A 27,550-nucleotide genomic window follows, 5' to 3' on the forward strand; every position below is an offset into this window, starting at 1 on the left:
GCTTGAGGTGGTGCAGTAATACATGGTCTTTATTTGGACCGAGGCAGTAGTTGAAGCAAGGACCGTTTCTCTCCGGTGTGATATACGGAGATATTTCTTCATAGAAGGGGTGGTGAATGCGGAGAAATATGGGTGTAGGATATATTTTCATAAACTAGGGTCTGCAGTACTATAGTATTAATAGGTAAGGAAAAGGGCACAGGCATTTAATAATATAGCTGAGATTCAGACAGGCATCTCATAGCAAGGCCAAGATTTAGGTAAAAATGCATCTTTGATCTAACATTAAGCAGGTTTTGTTCTGTTGTCTGTTGTATTCGACTGACTGTCCTTGCTTTTTAGCGTTTGTGTGGTTTTATTGTACTCTGCCTCGATCATTACCTGAATGAGAGTGGATTATAAATAAATGTATATGAGTTTTGAGGCATAAAAGATTGTGTGATGCTGCCATTTCAATGCCTACACTATAGGATGCTCAGGGAAATAATCAGACGCTGGTGCCCTTCTGAACTAGGGGTAGCCGTATCCCTCCCTGGGTCTCACCCCCCCCGGCATGCTGCATTCCGTCCCCAACCATGTTCTCTCAGACCACTTCTTGAAGATCTTTTCTGATGCATAAGACAGGTGGTTCTAAAGTCCTGTCAGTTTTCTGCCCTTCTGGAACTCTCCAGTCTCCTTTGAACCCCCTACCTGGAGTGTAGTAAGTCTGTACCGATAAGCAGCCCCCATGTGCCAGGCTTAGTTGTGCACCCCTTAAAAGTCAGCAGCAGGATCCAAGAGGAAAAGAGAATTGAGCATGCTTAATTTAGGGTACTCCCGCTATGTAGCATGCCCTCGGAAAGCAGCAAGCTCACACTGTTTAGTCAATGCACTTTTGGATTTCTATGCATAAGAATAGTATGACTATGCTATTTATTTTTTTAACTATAAGCACCCTAAATCTTTGTGCATAGCTTGTTCTGTGGCTTTTTTAATGACTATAAAATCTTTTTTTGCCAGCCTATGCTAACATTTTTTTAGCACGAGTTTTATTGCATAGGCTTCTAGATGGGCTTTCCCTAAGGAATATGTCCTAGTCATCTGTAAAATCAAATTTTGATATTCAGTGTGTTATTAATTTCTTAGGAATTCTTGGAAAAGTCTCAGTTACAAGCTCTTCATGGAGACCAGCTCATCCAAAGCAACCACTACGCTGTTGACTCTATCAGACCAAAGTGTATTGAACTCAGGCGCATCTGTGATGACTTTACAAATGAGACCAAGAAAAAATATGATATTCTAGGAAAATCACTTGAATTGCACAGGCAGCTGGATAAGGTAAGCGATATACACCCTGTAAGAAAGAATCGTCAGGGGGATTATGTAGGTGGGGCACTCTGGTATTTCGATTCATTTACTAACGTCAGTGGAAGGTGAAATGCTATATGATATCTCTCTGGGTAGTGTCTCCAAATGTTTGGCTTGATTTTTTTTGCACATACCATGTCAGGCGTGACCTTCACTCATAAGCCGGGGTGTGTCCGTTATGATCTCAGTCTCTCAAATGTACTCTTTAAGATTTGCAATGCGCCAAAGAGAATCTCCTCCTGGAGTTCATAGGATGTAGTATGTACAGGCAAAATATCAAGGTGCACTCAGAAGTTCTTTGTAATCAAATCAGCAGCACCCAGTATTTCTGCATCTTTCTGCCACTTGTTTATGGTCTCTGATCGCATCTGGTGTCACTGAATGAAAGAGGTGCCGTGAATATTGCCTACCCTCTCTGCATGGATAAGTACGTGCCTCCCGCCAGTACACCTGCCCTTTTGCGTGCAGAGGAGATGCTCCTGGGGCTGGAGGTAGCACTGTTTCATGTACACGCACCATTCCGCGTACAAGTATATATGTGTGTGTAATTTCTCTAGAAAAAATACCTGAATAAAAATCCAGTTTCAGGTCTGTGTACGGACTTCTTCTGAACCAATTTTCAAAGGGAAGTACAATTTGTGGGGGAAAACACACTCCCGACAGGCATCACACTTCTGCATGCAGTTTGAAAGTTGCTCTGTAGACCGCTTTTTAAATTACCCCAATGAATCCACGTGTAATGAAGATTCTTGCTTTTTAAGGAGAACTACCAGAGATATTTTGAAGAATATCACCATAAGAAATGCTGTTATCATGCACCACAGGAAACTGTGATTTTGGAAACAGCATCTGTTACATATTTATCTATCTATATTGTTTGTTTTAGATTTAGCTTGTGCCTTTTCTCTGGTAGCTTAAGGCAAGTTACATGCAGGTACTGTAGGTATTTCCTGTTCCCAGAGGACTTACAATTCAACTTTGTACAAAAATGCAATGGAAGGTGACTTGCCCGAGGTTTTAAGGAGCATCAGCAGAATTTGAACCCTGACTGCCCTGTTTCTCAGCCCAATGCTCCAACCCCTAGGCTGCTACTCCTCCACTTTCCTACTAGGGTAATATAAAATACAAGAGACCTGATGTTGGGGGATTCTGTCCTGACACCAAGTCTGTGGGTTCAAAAAGTGGTCATGTAAGATGTTAGATTGGACCAGGCTTCAGGGACTAACGTAGAACTCTTGATCTCCTCTCAGCCTATCCTTCACTGGCTGCTTCCTCATCCACCTCGCACCCTTGGGATCCAACAAAGAGAGTCTCACATGATGGTTTTATGGTTCCAACTTTTATTTACTGCACTGGGGTGCAGGATCCTAACTGCTGAAATTTTAACAGGCAGCCATGGATAAAACTCGACAGCAGCATACTCATTAGAGCTCCAGCATCTCTAGTCATCAAAGCAAAGAAAGCAAAACTTCCAGCCTGGCCCCACGATAAAACCAGGTGCAGATCACTCGTAACCCTTAGTTCATCAACATAGGATTGCGTCTGGCAGGATATTGTTCCAGATAATGCTGGTGTTGGGTTCTTTCTAGGGCTCTTGATAAGAGACTTAAGTTGCCTGCACCTAGGAGTCATTCTTTGGTACTTCAGTGTCCATGGTAAAAGGAGAGGCCCGTCTGGACATGAAAACTACAAGGCCTTAAGGGATGTTCCCCAGAACCCAGGGATGAGTCCTCTTTAGACTCATTTTCCTTCTCTCACTGCACGAATGCTTTTTCCACACTCAGAGCTCAGACTTATATAAAGCGCATCTCTCTCACCACATTCACTTAAAGGAATACTCGAATATTATACTGCAGAGCCATCCACCCACAATGACTAATGGTAGAGGTTAAGTACAAATATAGGTGTAACTGCACTGTCCAAGTTTACACCACAGCAACATATATATTTTTTTCATAGCAACATGATGGCAGAAAAAGACCATATCTAACCTGTCCATCAACAATCTACTACTCAGTTTTACAATCCCTACCACTCCCTCAGAGATTATCTGTGCTTACTCCATGCCTTCTTGAATTCTGTTACTGTCTTTGGTCTCCACCACTTCCAAGGCGAGGCTGTATGCATCCATCATCCCCTCTACAAATAAATAAATAAATATTTTCTTAGATTACTCCTGAGTCTACCCCCTTTCACCCTCATCCCATGACCCCCTCATTCTAGAGCCTCCTTTCCGTTGAAAGAGGCCCGCCTGCTATGCATGGAAACCTTGGAGGTATTTAAATGTTTCTATCATATCTCCCCATATCCTACCTTTCCTTTAAGGTATACCTGCTTAGATCTTTAGAATGAAATCCCACTGTTCATTTGCTGCTCTCTGGACTGACCGATGCAGTACTGCAAAAGTGGAAACTAGAATCCTGATGTTACTGCAGATAAGATATTCCTATGGGGCCATAACTGCAGCTCCACAGATGAAGTCACCTTCCCACAGGGATATGAAAAGCCCAGGTCCACTAATGCAGGCACTATTGGAATCAATCACAAATAGTGCATTAAAAAAAATATGTACCGATTGTTAAAACATATGCTGTTTCCAAAAATCACAGTGCCTCATGTTGCGCGATTACACTGTTCATTAACAATAACATTCTTAATCAAAAACATTCATGGTGATCCCTTTTACAGGCCATCACGCTAGTTTACTGTACTGCTTTCTGGAAGCACTGATTGCTTTAATGCTAAAGGTGCCACTACTTCAGTATGATCGTTAAGGTAATATTTTTTGCACACAGGGAGGATAACTTTCAAATGTGCTTGTGTGTGCCCATAAACACATGTGCACACACATTTGCTACAGTATTGGATATGTGCAGGCTATAAAATACGACTTCATATGCACGTACAAATGCTCACGCATGTAAAAACCACAAGCGGCGCGAGTTCGGACTTCTCCGGATAAATGCCGATTTACGGCAAGTAACGCTTTTCAGACTTATCTGACTATGTAGGCCTGCCTCTACTTAGCCAGATAAAATTGGAATATAGCAGATGAGTGCTGCAAATTATCCGAATAAGTTCACATTTGTCCGTCTGAGCAACAGGAAAGGCGTTGCTTAGCCAAATAAGTTGGAAATTAGCTGAATAAGTGTGCAAAAATCAAATACCCATGTATTGTACTTCCAGTTTTAAAAGGATACGCATGTAGATTTTAATCGCATTAATTTGATGCTTTTACACCCCCCCACCCGTAAGTCGGCTTTTACTCGCATAAGTCAGGGGATTATGTAAGATGCGCTCGGCAATGAAATAACCAGTTTTACCAGTTGGTCTAGCAGTTGCCCGGTCCATCTGCAGCTCCTGAAGACCCTCCTGACTCTTCAGCCTGAAGTCCCCCATTGCACCCAGACCCTCTACCCAGTCATTTTTTTCAATTTAACGATGGTTACGATCACTTACACCAGATATACATAAGTAAAATACGTTTGTGCGGCACTTTGGCAGGTTTTAAAATAGCAGCTTTTTTGCGTAAATGTTGTTCCCGGCTCCGCACACCGCTTTTTACACACGCTAAGTTACTCATAGACCCTGATTGATGCATATGGCACCTGATTTTGAAAAGCATTTATGCACTTAAAATTGGGTTTTATGCATCTAAATGCACTTTATTCATGTAAATGGGTTTTTGAAAATTGTAACAATATATGCCATTGAATTGTACGTTATTCACATGTAAGTGCACTTTATGCACTTTTTAAATTGCTACGATTCACTTGCAACTCCTTTTAAAATTACCTTCATAAGTTGCAGTTTTGAAAATAGTATTTGCGTATGTGCTATTTTATGTGCATACATGCTAATTTTATGTGCACAACATTTGAAAATTCACTCCATAATACAGAAGAATTTCACCACTACTACTACTCTGGGAACTTTTCAGAAATGATGGTTTGGTTTAAAGCATTGCTTACTGGACTAACATGGCAACCTTGCTACTTTATCCAAAATTTGCATTGCTTGTATTTACAACCTGTGTATGTTGATACGCAGGTATAGCTCAGGCTTACAGTATGCTATCATGCGACAAACACTTGATGTTTGCCTATTTTTAAGGCTAACCAGTGGTGCGAGGCTGGAATCTATCTCTTGGCATCTCAGGCAGTGGACAAGTGCCAGTCACAAGAGGGAGCCGAAGCTGCACTGCATGATATCGAGATGTTCCTGGTGACGGTGATGGAGCTCCAGCTGTCTAACCCTATTGAGTTCTATAATCACTTCGATATCATTCTAACCACCGATATAAAGGTAAAATCTTATGGACTGTTTCAAATACATATCAAATTGTAAAATTACATTTTTATAAGCCCCCCTCCCCAGCTCTCCCATCCATTGTATCCATTTGAAGGTGCCTATTACAGAAGTCTAAAAGGGACTCGGTTTCCACCATGTAGAAGTGTGGGCTCCTAGATTTATCAATTTGTTTTGATTTCTGTTCCATTTCTTGCATGTTTGGTACTGTTGTTGCTCGCTAGGTCTTTCTACTTACATTTTCCCAGGTGGCTATCAGCAGGGACTCCTCATGCAGACCTTTTCTTTGCCACAAAGTCTAACCAAAGAATAGACCAGATATGGCTGTGTGTATCTTAGTAGTAAGCCATATTAATTGAATAGAGTTACTGAGAGAACAGAAATGGAAGTTGTGGTGAACATATCAAAGAGTACTGTGTAGTATATATCAGACCAACAGGCCAATATTCAGAAAATGCTGCATACCTCAGTTTAGGATCCTGAGTTAAATGCCTAAGTTATGTGCCTATTTTCAGTTGAATTTAGGGACCTAAATTTTAGACTGATAATAGTCACCTACACTTTTTAGGGACTTAAAAATGAGGCTTTAGTTGAAAATGACTGTTTAACTCATACATTTATCTCCTCCTCCTTCTTCCCACCCTCCGGAGCCATTATCCATCTCAGGTCCAAATCCTACAAATCTGCTTGCCTTCCAGACCTGCCCCCACCCACCTGGAGCCCTGCACATCAACATCCATGGAGCCCGGATCCCCTTCAAAGGGCAATTTATGGAAACCCCGATCCCCTCCTTTCCACCAGCTGCTCCCTTCCCACTCCCAGGAGATTCTGAGCATTCCTTCAAAGCGCCGCAGGAAGGGGGGCACGATCTCCTTCCTGCCGGCACCGATGAGCTATTCTGAATGACATTGCTCGGCAAGAAGCGGCATCATTCAGCGTGACTCAGTGGTGCCGACAGGAAGGCGATAGTGTCCCTCCTGCTTGCGGAGGCTATGTGAAGATTCCAAAGGGGTGCCCGGGGTCTTCTAACTGCAGAAGTGGAAAGCCGCCGGGAGTCTCCAGCAACCGTCCCTTGAGAGAGATCAGGGAAGCAAGGATGGTGGGGCAGGAGAGGGGTCAGGATTCTGCAGCTATGAGCCCTCACGGCGAATAGGCTTTGGTGATCATGGCCTGAAGTGAATCATAGCTTTAGGGAAGGGGGAGGGGGGGGGTATGGAGGGGATAGGGATGGCTCATAACTCTGGGTACAGGGATAGCATCTAGATTTAAGCCAGCTATCACTGCGCCTAGTTTTGGCAGCTAGCGCTGGAAATCTGTACTAGGCTTCTTCCTTCAACCAGCTTGACCCTCTCCATTTTTAGGTGCCTAAATTTAGGCACTTCAATGGGAAAACCAGCCAGTTTTCCAGATTTGAGTGTCATATTCTTAAATTTAGGTGCCTAGATCTTTTCAGTATCTGAAAAACAAATGTTCACTATATCTTTGAACTGAAATTTTTTAAATACATTTCTATTTTTCTCCTCTTTACATCAGGCAGAGCCTTGACCGCTAGAGTGATCATCTAGCCATTTTTAGCGTTTTTTTATGTTTGAAAGTCCTAACGTTTTAGGGGTTTTTTTGTATTGTCTATGAAATATTGTTCCATCGTGGCTCGAGAGAGAGCGCTTCACAATCACATCCAGCTCGCCAGTATTCAACTGAATGTGGGCATTAACAGCATCTGTTTTATGCCACAGACCGGTGTTCAGAAAGCTCTGCTAAAATTTAGCGATGTGCAAGACATGATCGAGAAGAGACAAGCGAGCCTGAAGAAGCTGGCAGCTAAACAGACCCGGCCTGTGCAACCTGTTGCCCCTCATCCTGAGTCATCTCCAAAGCGAGCATCCCCTAAGACTGCCCGGCCCACCGCACTAGGTAGGTTATCACAGAGGAGAAAAAGAGATATGTGAGTCATCCAGGCTATTAAACAGTACTGAAGGCAAGCGCTGCTCTGTCATCAAAATAAAAAAACCTGTTTAACTTTCTCCTCTTCAGAAAAATCAAATATGTGACGTTCAGTGTAATACGCAGTCTAGTAGCCATTTTGGTCCTGGAGAAAACTTTGTATGGTGTGGTGCCTTTTATTTTTTTTAATTTACTGTTTATTATAGCAATAATAGCATATACAGAATATGACAGCAACAAATCGGATCACAACCAAGACAGCAAACCACCGTGCTGACCACAAATTATTAGCTCCAATAACATTTTATTTACCCCCAGTAGGGATGTGCAGAAGGTATGGATTCGTCCGATTCGGTATTCGTATTCGTCAGGGGCCAAATACGTTGCATTCGTTCAATAGCGGTCCCGATCTGTTAATACGTGTTATTCGTTTTCCGGTTCCCATTAACATCAATGGGGGAAGTATTTGCAGCCTATTTTTGGCTGCAGAATTGGGGTTTTCTTATCATTTTGTTGAAACTTCTGGGGAGCAATCATCAGAACAAGAAAAGGTACTTAGACTGTGGCAAAGTGGCACCAAAGTGGCATGAATAGCCTAAGGTACTTTAAAGGGGCAAAAGGGTACCAGGAGTGGCAAGAGTGCTTTAACAGAGGCACAAAGCAGCAGCGAGAGTGTCAAAAACACACCACAGCTTCAAAAGAGAGCATTGGTAACAGATGCATGAACCCTCGAAGGCAGCAAGACAAGCAAAGCGGCAAGACAAGTGGCATCAACATCCTACAGCACAATGAAGGGGCAACATAGCAAGCAGAAAGACTAGCACCAACACACTGAGGAACCATGAGAGTGGCAAGAACACCACAAGGAGATGAGTGAGTCATCTGGTGTATAGCAGCAAGGCAGAGTGGCAGAGGGTAGATACGGGCTGGCTACACCTGGGGAGAGTTCCCTTTCATTTCCGCACGAAAGGGCTCCCTAGTATGGGTTCGCCCCTAGAGTGGGGTGTTTCCGTCGGCGTCTAGTGAGCTCTTGCTGGTCTTTTAAAATCTGGTGGAGTTAGCAGATGTACAAATGAGAATTTTCAAGGCCGAGGCGGAGGAGGTTTCCATGTAAACAGCGGTTCAACATGGATCAGAGAGTAGATACAGGCTGGCTACACCCTGGGAGAGTTCCCTTTCCTTTGTGCAGGAAAGGGCTCCCCAGAATGGGTTGGCCCCTAGAGTGGAGCACGAGCATTCAAAACATGGAGACGTGGAGCAGGGTGCCATGTGAACAGCGGTTCAACATGGGTCAACAGGTACTAAGAGATAGGCTGCAACACCGGGGAGAGTTCTCTTTCCTTTGAGCAGGGAAGGGCTCCCCGGAATGGGTTGGCCTCTAGTGTATAATGGTATAAATGATTAGGATTTAAGCATTTGCAAACAGATCATGACTTCATAAGCAAGACGGAGGAAGTTCTCTTCTCTGCTCAGAAACTAAAGAAAATTGTTTGTTTTATTTAAGTATCCATGCTGTGAAGGATTACTAGTTTGAATTGCCAGAGACTGAGCTTACCCTTTGCAATGAGGGTTCAGCTGTTAGGACTGGGCATAAGGCCTGGATGAACAGGCTCAGCCTATCGAGAACAGAGGTCAAGTCTACATAGGGACATAAGGCCTGGATGGACAGGCACAGCAATCGAGGACAGAGGTCAAGCCCACCTAGGGACATAAGGCCTGGATGGACAGGCACAGCAATCGAGGATAGAGGTCAAGCCCACATAGGGACATAGGCCTGGATGGACAGGCACAGTATTCGAGGACAGAGGTCAAGCCCACCTAGGGACATAAGGCTTGGATGGACAAGCACAGCAATCTAGGACAGAGGTCAAGCCCACGTAGGGACATAAGGACTGGACGGACAAGCACAGCATTCGAGGACAGAGGTCAAACCTTTGTAGGGACATAAGGCCTAGGCGGACAGGCACATCAATTGAGGACAGAGGTCAAACCCTTGTAGGGACATAAGGCTTGTATGGATAGGCACAGCATTCAAGGATAGAGGTCAAGCCCACCTAGGGACATAAGGCCTGGATGGACAGGTACAGCAATCTAGGACAGAGGTCAAGCCCACATAGGGACATAAGGCCTGGACGGACAGGCACAGCATTCGAGGACAGAAGTCAAACCCTTGTAGGGACATAAGGCCTGGACAGACAGGCACAGCAATCGAGGATAGAGGTCAAGCCCACATAGGGACATAGGACTGGATGGACAGGAGGCAACACAAGGGGAATTAGAAGCCAAGATGTCCAGAATTCAATCCTTTATTGGAGATATAAAATCTTAAAAAACGCATTTTTTAAGATTTTATATCTCCAATAAAGGATTGAATTTTGGACATCTTGGCTTCTAATTCCCCTTGTGTTGCCTCCACGGCTTTGTTAGACAGCCTTCCTTGTTGCTTTCTTAACCCATCACTGGATGGACAGGCACAGCAATCTAGGACAGAGGTCAAACCCTTGTAGGGACAGAAGACCTTGACAGACAGGCACAGCAATCGAGGATAGAGGTCAAGCCCACCTAGGGACATAAAGCCTGGACGGACAGGCACAGCAATCTAGGACAGAGGTCAACCCTTGTAGGGACATAAGCCCTGGATGGACAGGCACAGCATTTGAGGATAGAGGTCAAGCCCACCTAGCGATATAAGGCCTGGATGGACAGGCACAGTAATCGAGGACAAACCTTTCTAGGGACATAAGGCCAAGACAGACAGGCACAGCAATTGAGAATAAAGGTCAAGCCCACCTAGGGACATAAGGCCTGGATGGACAGGCACAGCAATCGAAGACAGAGGTCAAACCATTGTAGGGGCATAAGGCCTGGAAGGACAGGCACAGCATTCAAGGACAGAGGTCAAACCCACATAGGGACATAAGGCCTGGACGGACAGGTACAGCAGTCGAGGACAGAGGTCAAGCCCACCTAGGGTCATAAGGCCTGGATGGACAGGCACAGCAATCGAGGATAGAGGTCAAGCCCACCTAGGGACATAAGGCCTGGACGGAAGGCCTGGACGGACAGGCACAGCAATCGAGGATAGAGGTCAAGCCCACATAGGGACATAGGCCTGGATGGACAGAAGGCAACACAAGGGGAATTAGAAGCCAAGATGTCCAAAATTCAATCCTTTATTGGAGATATAAAATCTTAAAAAACGCGTTTTTTAAGATGTTATATCTCCAACTCTGGTGCCAGCCTTGAGCGGTGAGGGCTCATGATGCCCCCTGTCATTGAAAATACACGTTCACTGGGCACACTGTTGATGGGCATGACAGATATCGCTGACCCACTTTGGCTAGGTGTGGCCAGACAGTGGACTTGTGTGCCCAATATGCCAATGGATCTGTCTGCATGTTCTCTGTGGGCTCTGAGAGATACCGTGTCACTGACAGCTGTGCTGGTGTCTCCTTTGCTTGGGTGGGCTGAGAGTCACTCATGCCAGCTGCTTTCTCTCTAACCTGTAGCACAAAAGATGAATCTTTATGGGCAACATGCCTTGGGCATTCTGAAGTGGAGGAGGAGGAGGTACTAGCTGTCGCTGACAGAGTGCTGCTCTTGCTTGGGCTAGCACAACTCTCTGAAGTGCCTGCTGTTTCCTCCTCTGCTTCACGCCTAATCTGTCTCTGCCTATGGCGCTCCTGTTCACTGAATTTTGCTAACAGCAGGTCCTTCACCAATAGGAGACAATCGTACTGTAGGGCGAGTTTCCCTTTCACACGGGGATCACAGACTGTGGCGAGCATGAATGTGTTCTCTTCTGTTAAAGGCCTTAATCTCTCTTCCACCTGCTGCTGCAAAATGTCCAGACAATGCAGCACCTCAACTGTCATTCCCTCTTCCTGTTTAAAGGCCTTCAAATGTTCATCCAAAAGATTAACTATAGGGATGATGTCAGCCAAGGTGGCACTTCTGGAACTCAGCTCCTCCGTGACATCCTTGAAGGGCTGCAGGATTTTTACCAGCTGACTCATGACTAACCAATCATGATGCCCTAGGGGATTCTACACACCTATGTCCATTGAACCAGAAAGTTCATGAAGGGGTGTCTGCAGCTCCACTAACCTCTGCAGCATTATAAAGGTGGAATTCCACCGGGTGGCAATGTCTTGAATGAGACACTTGTGCGGCATCTCCAAATCAGTCTGCTTTTGTCGGAGAACCTGCCTCGCCTTCACACTTCTGTGGAAGTGCGCTGCTATGTTCCTGCACTTGTGTATTAAGTCCTGCAGGTATCCATTCTCTTGGTACTTGGACTCCAACCCCAGTTCTGACTTCACTACCAGGTGCAGAGTGTGTGCAAAACATCGGATATTCTTAAAGCACCACTCAGTTATTGCCTTAACCATGTTTGCACCATTGTCTGTGACAAACAACCCTGCCTGAGTATTCCTGTCTCACTGGTGTAGTTGCCAGCCCTCCAGCATCTGTCTGATGCATGTTAGAATATTGGCTGTGGTATGGGCCTGGTCCGTCATGTGTGTGTGTGCAGTAAAGCCCACCTCCACGCTGATACTTGTTCAGTAATAGAGATGCTGCCTGCCCCTGCCTCAGCCAGGTCTCACTAGTATGCTGTCAGGGAGAGGTAAGCGTGTGCAGCATTTATGGCGGTCCAGATATCGCAGGTGAAATGCACACTCCCCTCTGCCTTAGCTAGCAGCACTTGGATGCGACTGTGACACTGCTTGTACAGGCTGGGGATGACCTTTCTGCTAAATGTGGTTCTGGAGGAGACTTTGTAATTTGGAAGTACGACCTTCAGAAAATGCTTGAAACCCACATTCTCCACTATTTGCAAGGGCTGGTCATCAAGGGCAACCATTTACCCAATGTTTCTGGTTACAACTTTTGAGGCTGCCTGCCTCCTACCCTGGGATAGCATTACTGCACTCCAACCCATTTCCTCCATGGTGGGTTGTCGCTTCTGCCACATGTCAGGGGGTTGCTGGCCTGCCACCTGACTGCTAGAAGGGGCTGAGGGCGTGGGGTGATTCTGCTCCTTTTCAACCACTTTATGCTGCTTGGAAGGGGTCCCTTGACTGGTACTGCCATCTAGGGTTGTTGGTTGTTGCCTCTTCATATGATGCGTCATGCCAAAATTAGATATCCCATTTGCTTGCCTCTGCTAATAGCCCTGCCACAGTAATTACACCGAGGAAAACGCGGGTCCTCCGTCACTTTAAAGTGGCTCCAGATCTCAGATGTCTTTCGTGATCCTCCCTTCTGTATAGCCTTGGGGGTGGATGCTGGCACTGGAGCTGAAGTAGTGGGTGCACCCTGAGAAGCAATGCCAGGGGCCTCAGTCACACTCTGTGCCTGCGCTGACTGCTCTTCCTCCTCCTCATCATCATCAGTTTCATCTCTCCCCTGCTGCACTGAAGTGGAGGCTAAGACAGGACTAACTAATCCTCCTAAAACTTCGTCAGCTATTACTTCTTCCGTTTCTGATGAGAATCCCACACAAGATGATTCTTCATCGGAATCAGAAGCAAAAAGTGCCTGCGCTACATTGTCAACGCTAAGTTGAGACTGCTGTCCCACTGCTGCTTTTGGGTGTCGCCATTTTGTCTTGCATGACTCAGCCTCCCCTTCACTCACCTCCAAAACTACAGGGTCAGAAACAGGTGGTGGCGAATCTTCATGTTTAGATTTCATTTTTTTCTGGATGGGACTGCCTGCCCCTCCAAAAAGTTTAGATTGCAACAGGTCCCTTTTTAACTTTAATGAGAGACTGGCACTAGTGCCTTTTGAAGTGCCTCCTCTGCCAGTCTCAATCACTTGACCACATCTAGCTTTCCCTAACATTATGGATTTAATGTCACTACCTAGTGCCTACTAGCTGCCCACGGGCACAGTGCCTTGATATGCACTAATATAATGTGTGTGCACACACCGAGCTTGTAACTACAAAAGAGGCCCACTGGGGATTTGGCTTCAGAAAGCAGCGCTGTCCCAATATAGAGTCTGCTAAATTGCCTGCCCACAGGCACAGTGCCTTGATATGCACTAATGTAATGTGTGTGCACACACCAAGCTTGTAACTACAAAAGAGGCCCACTGGGGATTTGGCTTCAGAAAGCAGCGCTGTCCCAATATAGAGTCTGCTAAATTGCCTGCCCACAGGCACAGTGCCTTGATATGCACTAATGTAATGTGTGTGCACACACCAAGCTTGTAACTACAAAAGAGGCCCACTGGGGATTTGGCTTCAGAGAGCAGCGCTCTCCCAATATACTTGAGTCTGCTAAACTGCCTGCCCACGGGCACAGTGCTTTGATATGCACTAATTAATGTGTGTGCACACACTGAGCTTGTAACTACAAAAGAGGCCCACTGGGAATTTGGCTTCAGAAAGCAGCGCTCTCCCAATATACTTGAGTCTGCTAAACTACCCAGTGCCCACTGGCACTGATGCCCAGTGCACAGAGAGACTGAGTGAATTCAATTAAACAAATGCAGTTAACAAAAAAGCTGGAATTGTTGGCACAGCAGGAAAATCAATGAAATATATTTTTCAATGGAAATTCTAGCAAACTAGCTAGAAATTGAATATATCTCTCCCACCCACAACAGCCAAATGGTGCTTGCAACCTACCCCAGAGGGTGAATTTAACAACAAAATGCCACTGCTAGCAGCTTCTTTCCCTGGCACAGAGAGACCGTCTCAGATCAGTTTAAAAAAGTGCTTAAAAAAAAACAGGGCTAGCTGGCACTGCAGCCAAATGAAGAACAAATATCTTTTTCTATCTAAGTAACTAGCCTAGCTAGCAATTGAATACAGATTTGAGAACTCAGATTAGCTCTGAGTGCAGTCACGTTCCCCAGAGACAGACCACCTCCCAGCCTCCCCAGATCACCCCTGCAAAGAAAATGCGTGGCATGCCGCGTGCTTAAGTATATATAGTGCTGGGTCATCACGAAAAGCATCACCGACCACTGAGTGAGAGCGAGATTGGCTGCATTGCAAAACTTCTTATCGCTGATACGTTGCATTCTGGTCTCCTTGCCAACCTGTCCGACCCACTCTAACAGGGCTGTGAGGTCACTGATGACTCACAGGAAAGGGCTGGTTTTTGGCTATGGAAATATCCAAATGGCGTTCTCCAATTTCAAATGGCGGCTAAGAAAAGCACGCGCCGCCAAACGTATGGAACGGATGATATGTTATATTCGTGGGGAATCATGATACGATTCGCGACCCCACAAATACAACGAATATGGACATATAAGTTGCGGATTGCCAATACGTTGCAAACGAATGCACACCCAGGTGTGATGCCCTTTAAAGGACCAACAAACGAAATGCCGCAGTACATGAATTTCATGATCGTTCAAGAGCCACATGGGCCTCTCCTTCAGCTGCCACATCTGGAGAAGAGGCCTGTGTGGTCTGGTTAAGCTCATGTACTACATTCTCTTTTTTAGGTCCTTTGATAGGTATCTGGCTCAATGTACAAACAAAAATGTGCATGGGACTGGCCCAATGGCAACGCTTACGAGAGCAAAAAGGTTTAACTTAAAGTGGTAACTTGTGAGTACTCCCAGTAAGGAAAAAACTGAAAGTATATGACAATATAAACTGGACTCACATAATTATGGTTTAAATTAAAAAAAAAAAAAAAAAAAAGCAAAGGAAAAAAGACTTATGTCTTTGACACAATCTCTTGTTTGCTTTATTTATATATTTAATATCAGAAGTGTGTCCTGTATGTATTCTCATATTATTCCCACATGTCCTTACAAAATAAAAATGCTCTTTTTTATGTGACATGCTCAAATGCATTACTTAGGGGCATGGCCCAACATCACAGCAGTCCTTGATGGCATGACTTCTTTCTATGAAGCATCCAAATCCTACCTGGCAAAACAGTGTTTGTGCTGAAAACACCATGGATGAAACCTGGCCTTCTGCATAAACAAATTATGCCTTTGTTAATTAGCTGTGTAAACACTATTCCAGAGGACGGTGATATTTTATTGAGCTCATTAATAAAAATAAGGACAGACAACTAGTAATCTAGGACACACCTGTCTATCACACCTTTACCATATTTGGTCTCTGCTCAACTGAAGGACATTTTCTTAACCCTGTTATCAGAACTAATGTGTAATGAGCAGCATGAGAGTGAGCCCTTGTGAACCTACGAGGCCTACACCGACAGCTGGCGAACACGCCTTGATGTGGGAAAGATTGTAGTTTTGCCTATACCAATCGCCAGGTTGAGCTCTTAGGTTCTGTCGGTCAGCAGGACTTAGGTAGGTCCCTAGGGCGGTGGAGTGAGCAAGAGTCTAGAGATACACCGGGATCAGGACAGGCAGCAGACTGGAAAGACGAGGAACTGGCCAAGCCAATGGTTGGGCCAGACGGCAGACAAGTGTAGACAGGGTATAATGCAAGGGGTCAGGTTCAGGCGGCAGGGAAATGTAGTCAGGTCCAATGCAAGAGGTTAATACCAGGAGGTCAGCCAAGGATGGACGAAGACACAGAAGGGACACTGGGATGAGACTGGGACAAGGAGACAACGCTAAGTGAGACCAGCTGAGTAAGGCAAGGCTGCACGAGGCTGACGCTGAGTAAGGCAAGGCTGGACAAGGAACACAAGACAATCAGGAATGCAGGACAATCAGGAGCACAGGACAAGACAGGAGCAACACGCTCTGCTTCTTAGGCAGGTAACCTGTTGCTGAGGGACAGCTATTTAAACAAGCATACCACAAAGAGAATTGAGAGGAGAACCCAGGGAAATGTTGGTAGCGGTCAGTCAAACTCCCCCACACACACCTTTTTTTCTCAATGCATGTGTTTCTCATTTTTATATTCTAATTCCTTTCCTTTTTTATTTTTTTAAACAACAAAGAACTAGAGTTAAGTAGTACTTTATCTTATAGCTGAGACAGAGAAAATTGGACATGATTTATAACACCCACCAAATAATATTTATTATGAAACTATGTTACAGTATTTTGATGGCACCTGTTTAATTGTTAGAATTCTAGACACTTTATACAACATATAGTTATGTGCCCTATTGTGAACCGTTGTGATGGCATCCGCTTAACGACGGTATAGAAAAGATTTTAAATAAATAAATAAATAAATAAATAAATGGTCCAGGGCTTGATATCATCAGAGCGTGCCTCAAGTAGTTTATTGCCACGGAGCCTACATGTTGTGCGTGGATGTGTCTGAGCACGTCCTTGGAGCGGGCGGTGCACAAGGACCCTGATGGTGATGTTCTAGCCGAGCAGGGGTTCTAGTAGCGTCCCGCTGCAGAGGAGATCCACGGAGGCTTCCAGGCCGCGTCAAGAGCCAGGGTATAGTGGGGGTGTGACGCCGGCTGCGGGCGGGGCCTGCAAACAGCAAACATAACGTAATACAATTCCTGCATGAAATCACGTGTATGTCACTGATTTGAGCATACACTTTTCATACTTTCATAGTTTTCAGTGTACTTCACTTTGTAAAAATGACATTAGAAAACTAATACCAAAGGGCTTGCTGAATATCATGCTGATGGACCAATGACCACACTGTGCCGCCATGTTTCACTTACCAGACCCAGCTTCTGGGTAGATGCATACCAGTTACTGAAAGGAGGACGGTTGCTGTAGGTGGCCAAATTGTAGAGGGAGGAGCGTCGGGGGGAGGGAAGAGAACAGAAGAACATAAGAAGTGCCTTTCTGGGTCAGACCAAAAGTCCATCAAGCCCAGCCACCTGTCTCCAATTTCTTGCTGTTCTCTCCCAGTGACAAGTAATGGGCTTCCTGGCATCCTCTGTTTAATAACTGTTTAGGGCCTTTTCCCCCAGGAACTTGTCCAAACCCTATTTTAAACTAGCAGCATTCAAAACAACTTCCAGTCAAAAGCAAGTATATGGCCACTGATTTTGTCTCTCACTAAACCTCTTAATACTTGGGCTCATTCAGTCACTGATCATTTTCAAAAGAGGGTTGACCATAATAAAAATGGCCCATCTTTCATTCCAAAGGAAAAAAGTATACAATGCAAAAAATCTTTAATCTTTATTAGAATTTGGGAACAGCTTAATGTACAAACAAGCAAGCATAAAAGTGGAGACTCACAAACCAATGACAACATAAATCTCTGTATCAAATCTTACGTGTCACTCTGTGCTTGAACACTGAATTGATAGGCCAGGTTAATAAACAGGCCTGCCTAAACAAAGGTGTCTTTAACAAAGCCTTGAATGTTTTTAAACGGTCTGACAGGAGCTTCAGAAAAAAGGGGCTGCAACTGAAAAGGAAGAGTCCCTTGTTGCATTGCGCCGAGCGAGGATCATGTTGTAGTGTTGGAATATCCAAGAGAGCTCATCTGATGAGGAGGGCAATACACACGTAGCAGTGCCTTGTACTAAGGAGAGGCCAAGGAAGAAATCAATCTTATACTGAACCCGGTGGATAACTAGGGACCAGTGAAGGTCAATTAAAACTGGTGCAAACTGGTCCTTGCGCTTAAGCGAGCCACTGCATTCAAGAGTAAGTGCAGTGGTTTTAGTGTCTTCGCAGGGAGATCTAAGCAGATTTTCTAAATGAAATATTAGGACAAAAAAAAAAGAAACATAACTTAGGAGAGTACAAAAAGCAGGCAAAAGAGCCAAGAAATGACCTATTTGATAATTTTTGGTAGTCTGACTGGCACAGATGTAGTAAAGTATAACCCTTGCTCTAGCCCACTCATAATGTGTGTGGCAAGAAATATGTTCCCTACACTGGACCTTATGCTGTGATATATATATATACAAGCCGTTAAGCCCGTTAAAACGGGCTACATCCCTCTGTCTCTCACCTCCCCCTCTTTCTCTCTCCCCTCACTCTTCACCACCCCCTCCCTCACCCACTCCTCCCCACCCTCCCTCTCCTATCACTCAGTCCCTCCCTCCCACTCAGTCTCACTCACTCCCCCCTCTCTCCCTCCCTCTCACTCACTCAGTCCCACTCACTCTCACTCAGTCCCCACTCCCTCCATCCTCTCCCTCAGTCCCACTCCCTCCCTCAGTCCCTCCCCTCACTCAATCCCTCCCTCCCACTCAGTCACTCCCTCCCCCCTCCCTCTCACTCACTCAGTCCCACTCACTCTCCCTCAGTCCCACTCCCTCCCTCTCTCTCCCAGTCCCACTCCCTCCCTCAGTCCCCCCTCTCCCCCTCACTCAGTCCCACTCCCTCCCCCTCACTCAATCCCCCCCCCTCACTCAATCCCTCCCTCTCACTCAGTCACTCCCTCCCACTCTCTCTCTCTCTCCGTCCCTCCCTCCCACTCAGTCCGTCCCTCCCTCTCTCTCTCTTCTCCCTCCCTCGCTACCGCCCGCTACCGCCGTCGCCGCCCGCTACCGCCGTCGCCACCGTCGCCGCCCGCTACCGCTGTCGCCACCGCCGCCGCTCGCTACCGCCGTCGCTCGCTACCGCCGTCGCCGCCCGCTGCCGGTACCGCCGCTGCTGCCACTGGACGCCGCCATTTTTTTTTCTTTCTGAAGCTGCCTCAGAGCGACGTGCTCGCCCGCACATGCGCGGTAGAGCTGGTCTCTACTGCGCATTTGCGGGCCGTCGGTCACAGGCCATTTATAAGGTAGATAGATACTTTTTGACTGAGCCATTTCCTGTTCCTCCTCTGAAACTTACAGCTTGATCAGATTCAGGGGTACAAGCCTTCACTTACAGCCACCCGAGGATTTTTTGCCTGATCTGTAGTGGCCCCTGTCCACCACCCCCCTCAAGTCACTGCAGTAATAGACCTGTGACCTTGGCCCATTCACCGGGTCTCCTTATGGAACCCTGGAATCATGAGACCCAAATCCAGCCGTCAGGCATCTCCCTTGTGCGATGACCATGACTCCCTTGCTTTGCTCCCCCAGCCCAGGGGCTGTGAATGCTGCCTCTGCAGCATCTCCAACTGAGCCAGGGAGCAGAAAGCTTGACCTGGGGATTGAACCAGGAACCTTCTGCAGGCTGAGTCACCAGGCTTGCCCTGTGATATATACTTTATTCAATTTTAATCTAAGAATATTTTGCCTGTCTGTGTTGGAAGGAGAAAGGGGCATGACAGTATATGAAATGCGCTTATCCAAGTGTTGTGGTTTCTGAGTAAGTTAAGCTGGGGGTGCTAGTGTATGAGAAAAAAGGGAAGGAAATATACTATAGGCCAGGGCTTACACAATAATTTTACTAAAGTTTCAAAAGGTTATGGGGAACCTCTACAAAAGAGAAGCACTTACTTCCAAGACTTTTCAAAACTGAGGGTTTTTTGAAACTTCTCATTTAGTAAAACACATAGACAAAATGTTGCCTGGTGCAGGATTGGTACAGCCCTCTGGTCAGACCCGGAGAGCGCCTGCCACCAGGAGGCGGAGCACAGGAGGAGGCAGAGGTTAACTGGAGCTTCACCAATAGCAACCCGGGGATCCCTCAGGTTGAGCCCTTGGTTACCTGTGCCACCTGGACTTAGGTGGGCTTCGCAGGGTCTCCTAGAGAGAAGGTTCAAGGGAGTGCCCACCACGAACAAGGGTGCATGGTCGGTGTTTAGACAAGGAAGTCCAGAGGTCGCAGGAGGCCAAAACAGAGTGTCCAAGTGCATAGTGAGAATCAAGGACCCACAAAACAGTACGGTAAGCGGTTTAGAAAAGCCACGGATGTGAAAAAACAAAGCAAGACCGGAGCCTTGGAAAGAAGACTTACCATTTTGATATTTTTGATTGGAGAAATATTGCCGTTCCTTACAATTGAGCTTTGAAGGAGTAGCCACCAAATCATACAACAAGTGATTAAACAAGTGAATACATCCCATAATCATATATGGTGCCCAGACATATACTATGTACTTTACTTTAATCAAGAGTCCCTGTTGCAGCCATAAAAGGCAAAACTTTGGCCAGAGTCGGGCTGTGTATAATCAATTAATAAATTTTCTTTCCGAGGCTCCGGTCTTGCTTTGTTTTTTCACATCCATAGCGAGAATCAAGGCCAGAGCCTTGGAGTATAGTGGTCAGCCAGGCAGGGTCGGTAGCAGAGGTCAGATCAGACATAGTCAAGTCAAGCAGGAGGTCGGGTTCCAGGTGGTAGACAAGTGTAGACGGTGTTCCAAGCAGAGGTCAGGTCAGGCAGCGATCAAGGAGTAGTCAGAGTTCCAGGCAGAGGTCAGGGCAGGCAGCGAGCAAAGCGTAGTCAAGAACAAGCAGAGGTCAGTACCGTGAGATCAGTCCGAATGGTACTACCAGGGATGGAGAGATGAAGGAGCAGGAGATGCTGGGACTGGAGACACAGGAGACACTGGGACTGGAGACATAGGAGACGCTGGAACAAAGAAACTGGAACAGGAGACACAGGAAACGCAGGAAGGCAAACTTGCTATCACAAAGTGATCGACCCGATTGCCAAGGCGAGGTCCTGAGAGACGGGGCCTCGCTTATATACTAGGCGGGGATGATGTCATCACTGAGCGACCCGGCCGGGTTTCCCGCGCTTGGCCCTTTAAATTGAAGGAGGTCGGCCGTGCATGTGCCTAGGGGCAGGGCCGAGGAGACGCTAGACGCAGAGCCCCAGCGGGAGCTCTGCTGTGAGGCCTGCGATGTTGACGGAGTCGGAGCGGGCCGAGGAGAGTGACGGGGACGGCCAGGACTGGCAGAGGAAGGGAGGCCTGAGCTCGTGGACAGTCGGGAGAGGTGAGCAGGCCCAGCCGCAGAGCATATGCGGCCGGGAAGCGCAACACAAAACAATCAATGTGAACAGGAGATGGACTTAAATAAAAGGTACAAAATCGAGTTTGATTGGGAGAATTGCAGGCCTTATTGCAATTGGGAGTGGTATTGTGTTTTAACTGAAATTTATTAGAAATGGTTTCTCCTTGAAAATCTCTGTAGTCATCAGGAGGACTTTTTTCGAAGGGATCTTGGTTCCTAACTCCACAAAGTTAGATGCCTAGATCCCTGGGCTTGAAAGTTGCCCTGGGCAGCGTGGCTAAATATAACTGCGTTGGGAAGCAAACTGCCATATTTTAGCTGCTGTTAAAATAGGCAATCCCAGGAGGGGCGGGGGAGCCAAACACTGTAGTGCACCCTACTTGCCTTGGTTTCAACAAAACCACAGCCCCAAATGTCCTCCTGCAGCTGTCGCATGTTTACTGGTCAAGCATTCTAAACCTATATTCACATAAATCACTTTATGACGGTCACAAAACCAAGCATGGAGGTGCCTTACCAGCAGGTAGGCCTAATGGTCAAAAAAGTGCTAGGTTATTTTCTGGAATCTCTTTTAGCCAATCAAGACAACTGATATTTTTCAATCTATTTTTAACTGAATGCATTTTATATAATCCTTTTAAAAAGAGATGTAACTCTTAGCAGGGTTTTTTTAAATCCCGGAGCACACAAACTAATTTATTTCTCTTCCGGTCTGCACCAGCTAGCACTCCTCCCAGGTCCTGAGCTCTCTATCCCAGAGGTGGATTCTTTTTATGGGGGGAGACTCTTGTCTATGGCCTAGACAGTGGTGTGATTTATCCCTTGGGTATATTATATAGCTATGGTCACTCCTGGAGGGAGTTACTGTAAAAGAATAGGCAGGACCAGGCCCCGGGTGTTAAATAATATTTTACTGATTAGTTAAAGGTAAATTAAAATCCATCTTTAAATAAGTGTGCAGTTACAGATGATTCTTTATACAGTAAGGGTTTTTCATTCTGGGTAGGTGTCCTTTTCTTCAGCAAACTGGTTGAGCTTCCTAATTGGTGGTGTAAATGTGCACCAAGGATCTCCCAGCGGCTTACTCAGGATTCCTATGTCAAGGGTCCCCTTTTAGCATAACAAAAAACCATTCTACCTCAATCTCCAGATTTTCACTGATCACCCAGCCCTGTATCCTGGTCCCTAAATATACTAAATATATTTTATGATATATATATACTAAATATACCCAGCTATCCTAAAGTTAGCCAAATAAGTTTATCTGGCTAAATTTAGGACAGATCTATGGGCCGACCAGAGTTATCCAGATAAATTATCCGGCTAACTCAGCTCCTCCCCAGAATGCCCTTGCCATGCCTGCCATTTATCTGGCTCAGTGGCAGCTGCTGATCCCTGGCGGATATTCAGCCACTGCCACTCAGCTGGATAAGTCATGCTGAATATCGCCCTCAGTATGTTTGAGAAGTCCTGTATAGTCTGTGCAACCTAATTGCTTGTCCATTTCAGCACATGCCAAGTTTAAATTATTCACTTTATTCTCAGATGAGACTTAAGAACCTAAATATTCATACCCTAGAGGAGAGGAGGGACAAAGGGGATATGATAGAGGTATTTAAATTCAACAAAGGTATAATCTGACTGACAATTCAAAAGATAAAGATGTTAAAAAGGGTCATAATATAAGGCTCCAAGGGGGAGAGAGAAGACTCAGGTGCAACAGCAGAAAACATATCTTCAGGGAAAAGTTAGTGGATGCCTGGAACAGTGTTCTAGGATAACCCAATGCAGACTACTGGATTGGGAAATCCAGATGGCAGCAGGGGTCTATGGCACTGCAGCAGGAATGAAACTGGGCAGGCGAAACTGGCTTTATATCTGCCAACATGTATGTTTCCCTCTTTCCACTGATAAAACAGTTTGCATGTCGAGGCTGAAGAACCGACCGATCAGTGTCTCTTTCTTTCTTGAAGACAAAAGGCGATTATTTAAATAATGAGTCAGTCATTGATGCAATTGTCTTTATTTGTGGACAATCCATGCCTTAGTCAATATTTACAGAATATATATGTACATCTTCACGGATTCCACCAATGGATGAATGCCCAGATCAGCATAATGAAGCAGAGCACATTCAGCTACCAGCCTGCACCTTTGTTTACACAAAAGCTTGGTGCAGTGGCTCACTTTCAAATGTCTTCAGCTTTCCAAATGATTGTGTTATGAACGTTGCTGCCCGCGGGTTTTCCCGCGAGCAGACTCACCTTCCCATGCTGCTTCTTCACCCGACGCGGCAGGACGCCGCCGTCGGGCCTCCTGCGCGGCCAGAGCCGCGGACTGCTAACACCCCCTCGCGGCCCGGAGGCCGCCGCGGTTAGAACCACGGCTGTCTTGCCTCTTCCCGTGGGGCGGGGACAGCCCCTGACGCTTCCTCCATGTTCACGGCGCTAGGCCGCAAGCCCCGGTGCCATCCGGCGGCTGGAGCCGCCCCCAGGGCTCCCCGCAGCGGCTGGAGCCGCTGCCGACATCAGGGCCTGCTCCTGACACACAGACGCTGTGCAGGCCGCTGGCCATGGTCCTGCACAGCCCCTGTTTCCTGCTCCTTAGGCGCCGGCCCGCGCCTCTCTGCCAGATTTAAAGGGCCAGGCACAGGAAGTGTGCTGGCCCCACCTTCAAGTGGACTTCCTGCTCTAGTCCTATAAAGGGCTGCTTCGTCAGTCTGTTCGTGGCCTTGCATCATTGTGACTTCCCTCTGGAGGCTCCTGCCTGCCAGAGCTTGTAAGGTCTTCTGTTCTTCGTGGAGTTCCTCGTCTCGTCTGCCTTCTTCCACGTCTTCCTGTCTTGGTGTTCTGCCTGAGGTCCCAGTCCATGTTTGATGTCTCGTCATGATCGTCTTCCTCCACGTCCTGATGTGTCTTCCTGCCAGGATGTTCTTCCCTGCGTCTTCGTCTGGTGCTCCTGAGACTTCTGTTCCTGTAAGCCGGTGCTCTCGGATGGTGTGTGCCCGAGAATGAGGTGGCTTGCAGGTGGGAAGTGTCCCTGCGCTCCGGAGCCTCCGTTCCCGCCAGCCTTAGAGGGAGCTTCGGGTGACACCGGCTTCGTCATTGGAGTCCCTCTTTGCCTGGATCTTTCCTGCGCTGTCCCGTTCTCCTCGTGGTCCGTGACCAGCCTATAAGGGCTGTGTAGGCACGCAGTGGGACAGGGTGGTCCTTGACTCAGTCCCGCGGGTGAGTAGGGTGCCCTGAGAGACAGTGCCAATGTCCATGCCTCGTGTTTTGCCTATTTGGATGTTAAGTTCCTCGTCATGCCCGTGATGCCGTTGCATCAGCCAAGTGTCTCCATCATGGATGCCGTCGCATCAACTAAGTGTTTTGTCAGTGATGCCGTCGCATCAACCCAGTGTCTTCGTCAAGGATGCCGTCGCATCAACTAAGTGTTTGTCAGCGATGCCGTCGCATCGATCATAGTCCTGTCTGCGTGTCAAGGCCTCCGTCTGCCCTCAACCTCAGGCCAGGCCTGCTGCTCTAATGCCGATCAAGCGGCAGGTCCAAAAGAGCTCGGAATGGTCGGAGGACCATTCAACTTCCAACATCCTTGGATGTTGGCCTTGGGAGCTTGCAGGCCTGGCAGAGGGTCAGCCCGTCAGCCATGCAGAGCCACCATCAACCCTCGGCTCGGCCCTGAAGGTCGGGGCCCGGGCTGAGGCCCAAGGGCACACTGAAACACCCCCTACGTAACAGATTGGAATCGCCAATTCATTTTGAGATTTTTATGTGACTCACAAGGGCTCGTGAAGTTGCTCTCAATGGAAAAGCGTGATCCTGGCAAAGAATGATCCTTTCCCTGCTTCCCCTTCATGCCTTCCTCCCTCATTAAGGTGCTGGCTTTTAATCTTTTGCCTTACTACAGATCTAATATGCAATAACAGGGAGAAGGGCAGCTTTCTTTGTTTACCACTGGTAGAAGTAATCAGTGGGGACCAGACTCCTCCTCTCACGGTTTGCATAGGGAAAGCTGACCCATGTTTGACCATTTGCAAGTCTGCTGTCAGACACAAGTGCTCTGTGTGGCTATTTGCACAAAACTGCTATAGGAGGATGTGGGCATTCTTTCCTCTGCTTTTATTTTAAAAGCCTTCCTGACTGATTCCTTGATGAGCATGTTTTATCATCAAGAAGATAAAGAGCACTATGTTTAAACAAGAGCATGAAGCTTTTCAAATGTGAAAACCAGGAGCCTTGTGCCAAAATAAACGTCTGTTAACAGAGTGAAGCTGCTTTCGCTCTAGGCTTACTACTATTTATTTCCCTACTGCTACTAGAGATGCATGGTGCTGTACACGATCGAGCCTATGCTCAAAGTCTCCTCAACACACAGAGGAAAAAAACCAAAACAAATTAAAACTTCAGAGAGTAAACATGGTTAAAATGATCAGGGAAAGCCAGGATTTAAGATTTAAAAGCAGCCTCAAAAAGTGGTTTTAAAAGGAACATTACAGGTAAAACCTGTCAGCATTGTAACATCATTATTTTGGGCTCCTGTGATGTGCTTGATTTTAAGACCTGGCTCCAGAACTTTATATTTAGGGCTAGGAAGCAGTAAAATAAAAATACAAGACTGGTGCGGTGGTGGTCTCTACCAACATCAGATCTGTTCTATGTATTTTCTACCTTTAGCTCGATGTAAACCGATATGATGTAACCACTAATATCGGTATAAAAAAGTTTCTAAATAAATAAATAAACACCATGGGGAGGCTGTTCCATGTATCCACCATCTTCTCTATAAAAACATATTTCCATAGATTACACCTGTGTTGACCCCCTTCTCACCCTCATCCCTTCATTCTAGAGCTTCTTTTCCTTTGAAAGAGGCCTGCTGCCTCTGCATGGAAACCTTGGAGGTATGTCTCTATCATAATTCCCTATCTCACCTTTCCTCTAGGGAAAACATCTTTAGATCTTTAAGTCTATCTGCATATGCTTTAGAACAAAGATCACTGACCATTTTAGTAGTTCCCTTCTGGACCGACTCCAACCAGTTTATATCCTTTGGAAGGTATGGTATCCAGAACTCGTGAGGTCTCACCAGGGACCTATACAGGGGCAATATCACCTCCCTTTTTCTGGTGACCACGCCTCTTCTTATGCAGGCAAGCATCTTTCTGGCTTTTGCCATTGCCTTAGTCACCTGTCTTGGGGTCCAAGGGGCCACTGAGACTTCCTGAAGAACCAGATGTAGTCTTGAGGAAGAGAAAGGTATTTCTCTATTTTTCAAATACCCAGGGAGATTGATTCAAGTGTCTAAAGGGAATGGGCTTCCACAGCTGGGGTCATAAGGAGGACTGCCATGCTTGGGGAAAGCAAAATTGCTTACCTGTAATAGGTGTTATCCCAGGACAGCAGGATGTAGTCCTCACATATGGGTGACGTCACTGGACAGAGCCCTATCATGGAAAACTTCTGTCAAAGTTTCTAGAAACTTTTGACTGGCACACTGAGCCCACTGAGCATGCCCAGCATGCCATGATCCCTCGAGCCACAGGGGTCTCCCTTCAGTCTTGTTTGTAGCAATAAGTGTTAGCAAAAAATAAAATAAAACGTTTCGGACCCAACTCCGCAGGGTGGTGGGTGGGTTTCATGAGGACTACATCCTGCTGTCCTGGGATTACACCTATTACAGGTAAGCAATTTTGCTTTATCCCAGGACAAGCAGGATGATATTCCTAGCATATGGGTGATTAGCAAGCTACAGGCTGAGTCATATTTGTAGTGGACCATCAGCACACAACTGGTGCAACAGGCACAACAACTGGTGTACTGTTGGAAAAGATGAGGCAGCCTGAAATCACAGCAGGTTGGATGTGGAAGGAGTTGGAATCATACTGGAAACAAGTTCTTTAAGACAGATTGTCCATAGGCTGAATCTTGTCGTCCTTCCTTGTCCAAGCAATAAGGGGCTGCAAATGTGTGAAGGGAGCTCCATGTTGCAGCCTTACAAATCTCAGCAATTGGAACTGAACGATAGTGCGCTACTGAGGTTGACATCGCTCTTATTGAGTGCGCCTTTACTCATCCCTGGAGAGGAACATAAGAACATGCCATGCTGGGTCAGACCAAGGGTCCATCAAGCCCAGCATCCTGTTTCCAACAGTGGTCAATCCAGGCCACAAGAACCTGGCAAGCACCCAAAAACTGACTATGCCATGTTACTGTTAC

At 46.4% G+C, this 27,550-nt stretch overlaps 1 protein-coding gene across 1 annotated transcript in view; it reads left to right on the top strand.

Annotated features, from left to right (window-relative positions):
- The window catches only part of MCF2L2 (MCF.2 cell line derived transforming sequence-like 2), a 774,003-nt gene that overhangs the window by 221,797 nt on the left and 524,656 nt on the right, over positions 1-27,550 (top strand). Inside the window, 5 exon segments of the mRNA XM_029615373.1 lie at positions 1,126-1,317; positions 5,461-5,652; positions 7,392-7,519; positions 8,303-8,309; positions 20,206-20,224. Coding sequence (XP_029471233.1) covers positions 1,126-1,317; positions 5,461-5,652; positions 7,392-7,519; positions 8,303-8,309; positions 20,206-20,224 — 538 coding nt within the window.

The sequence above is a fragment of the Rhinatrema bivittatum genome, chromosome 9 (genome assembly GCF_901001135.1).
Source record: "Rhinatrema bivittatum chromosome 9, aRhiBiv1.1, whole genome shotgun sequence".
In the NCBI taxonomy this organism is placed as follows: Eukaryota; Metazoa; Chordata; class Amphibia; order Gymnophiona; family Rhinatrematidae; genus Rhinatrema; species Rhinatrema bivittatum.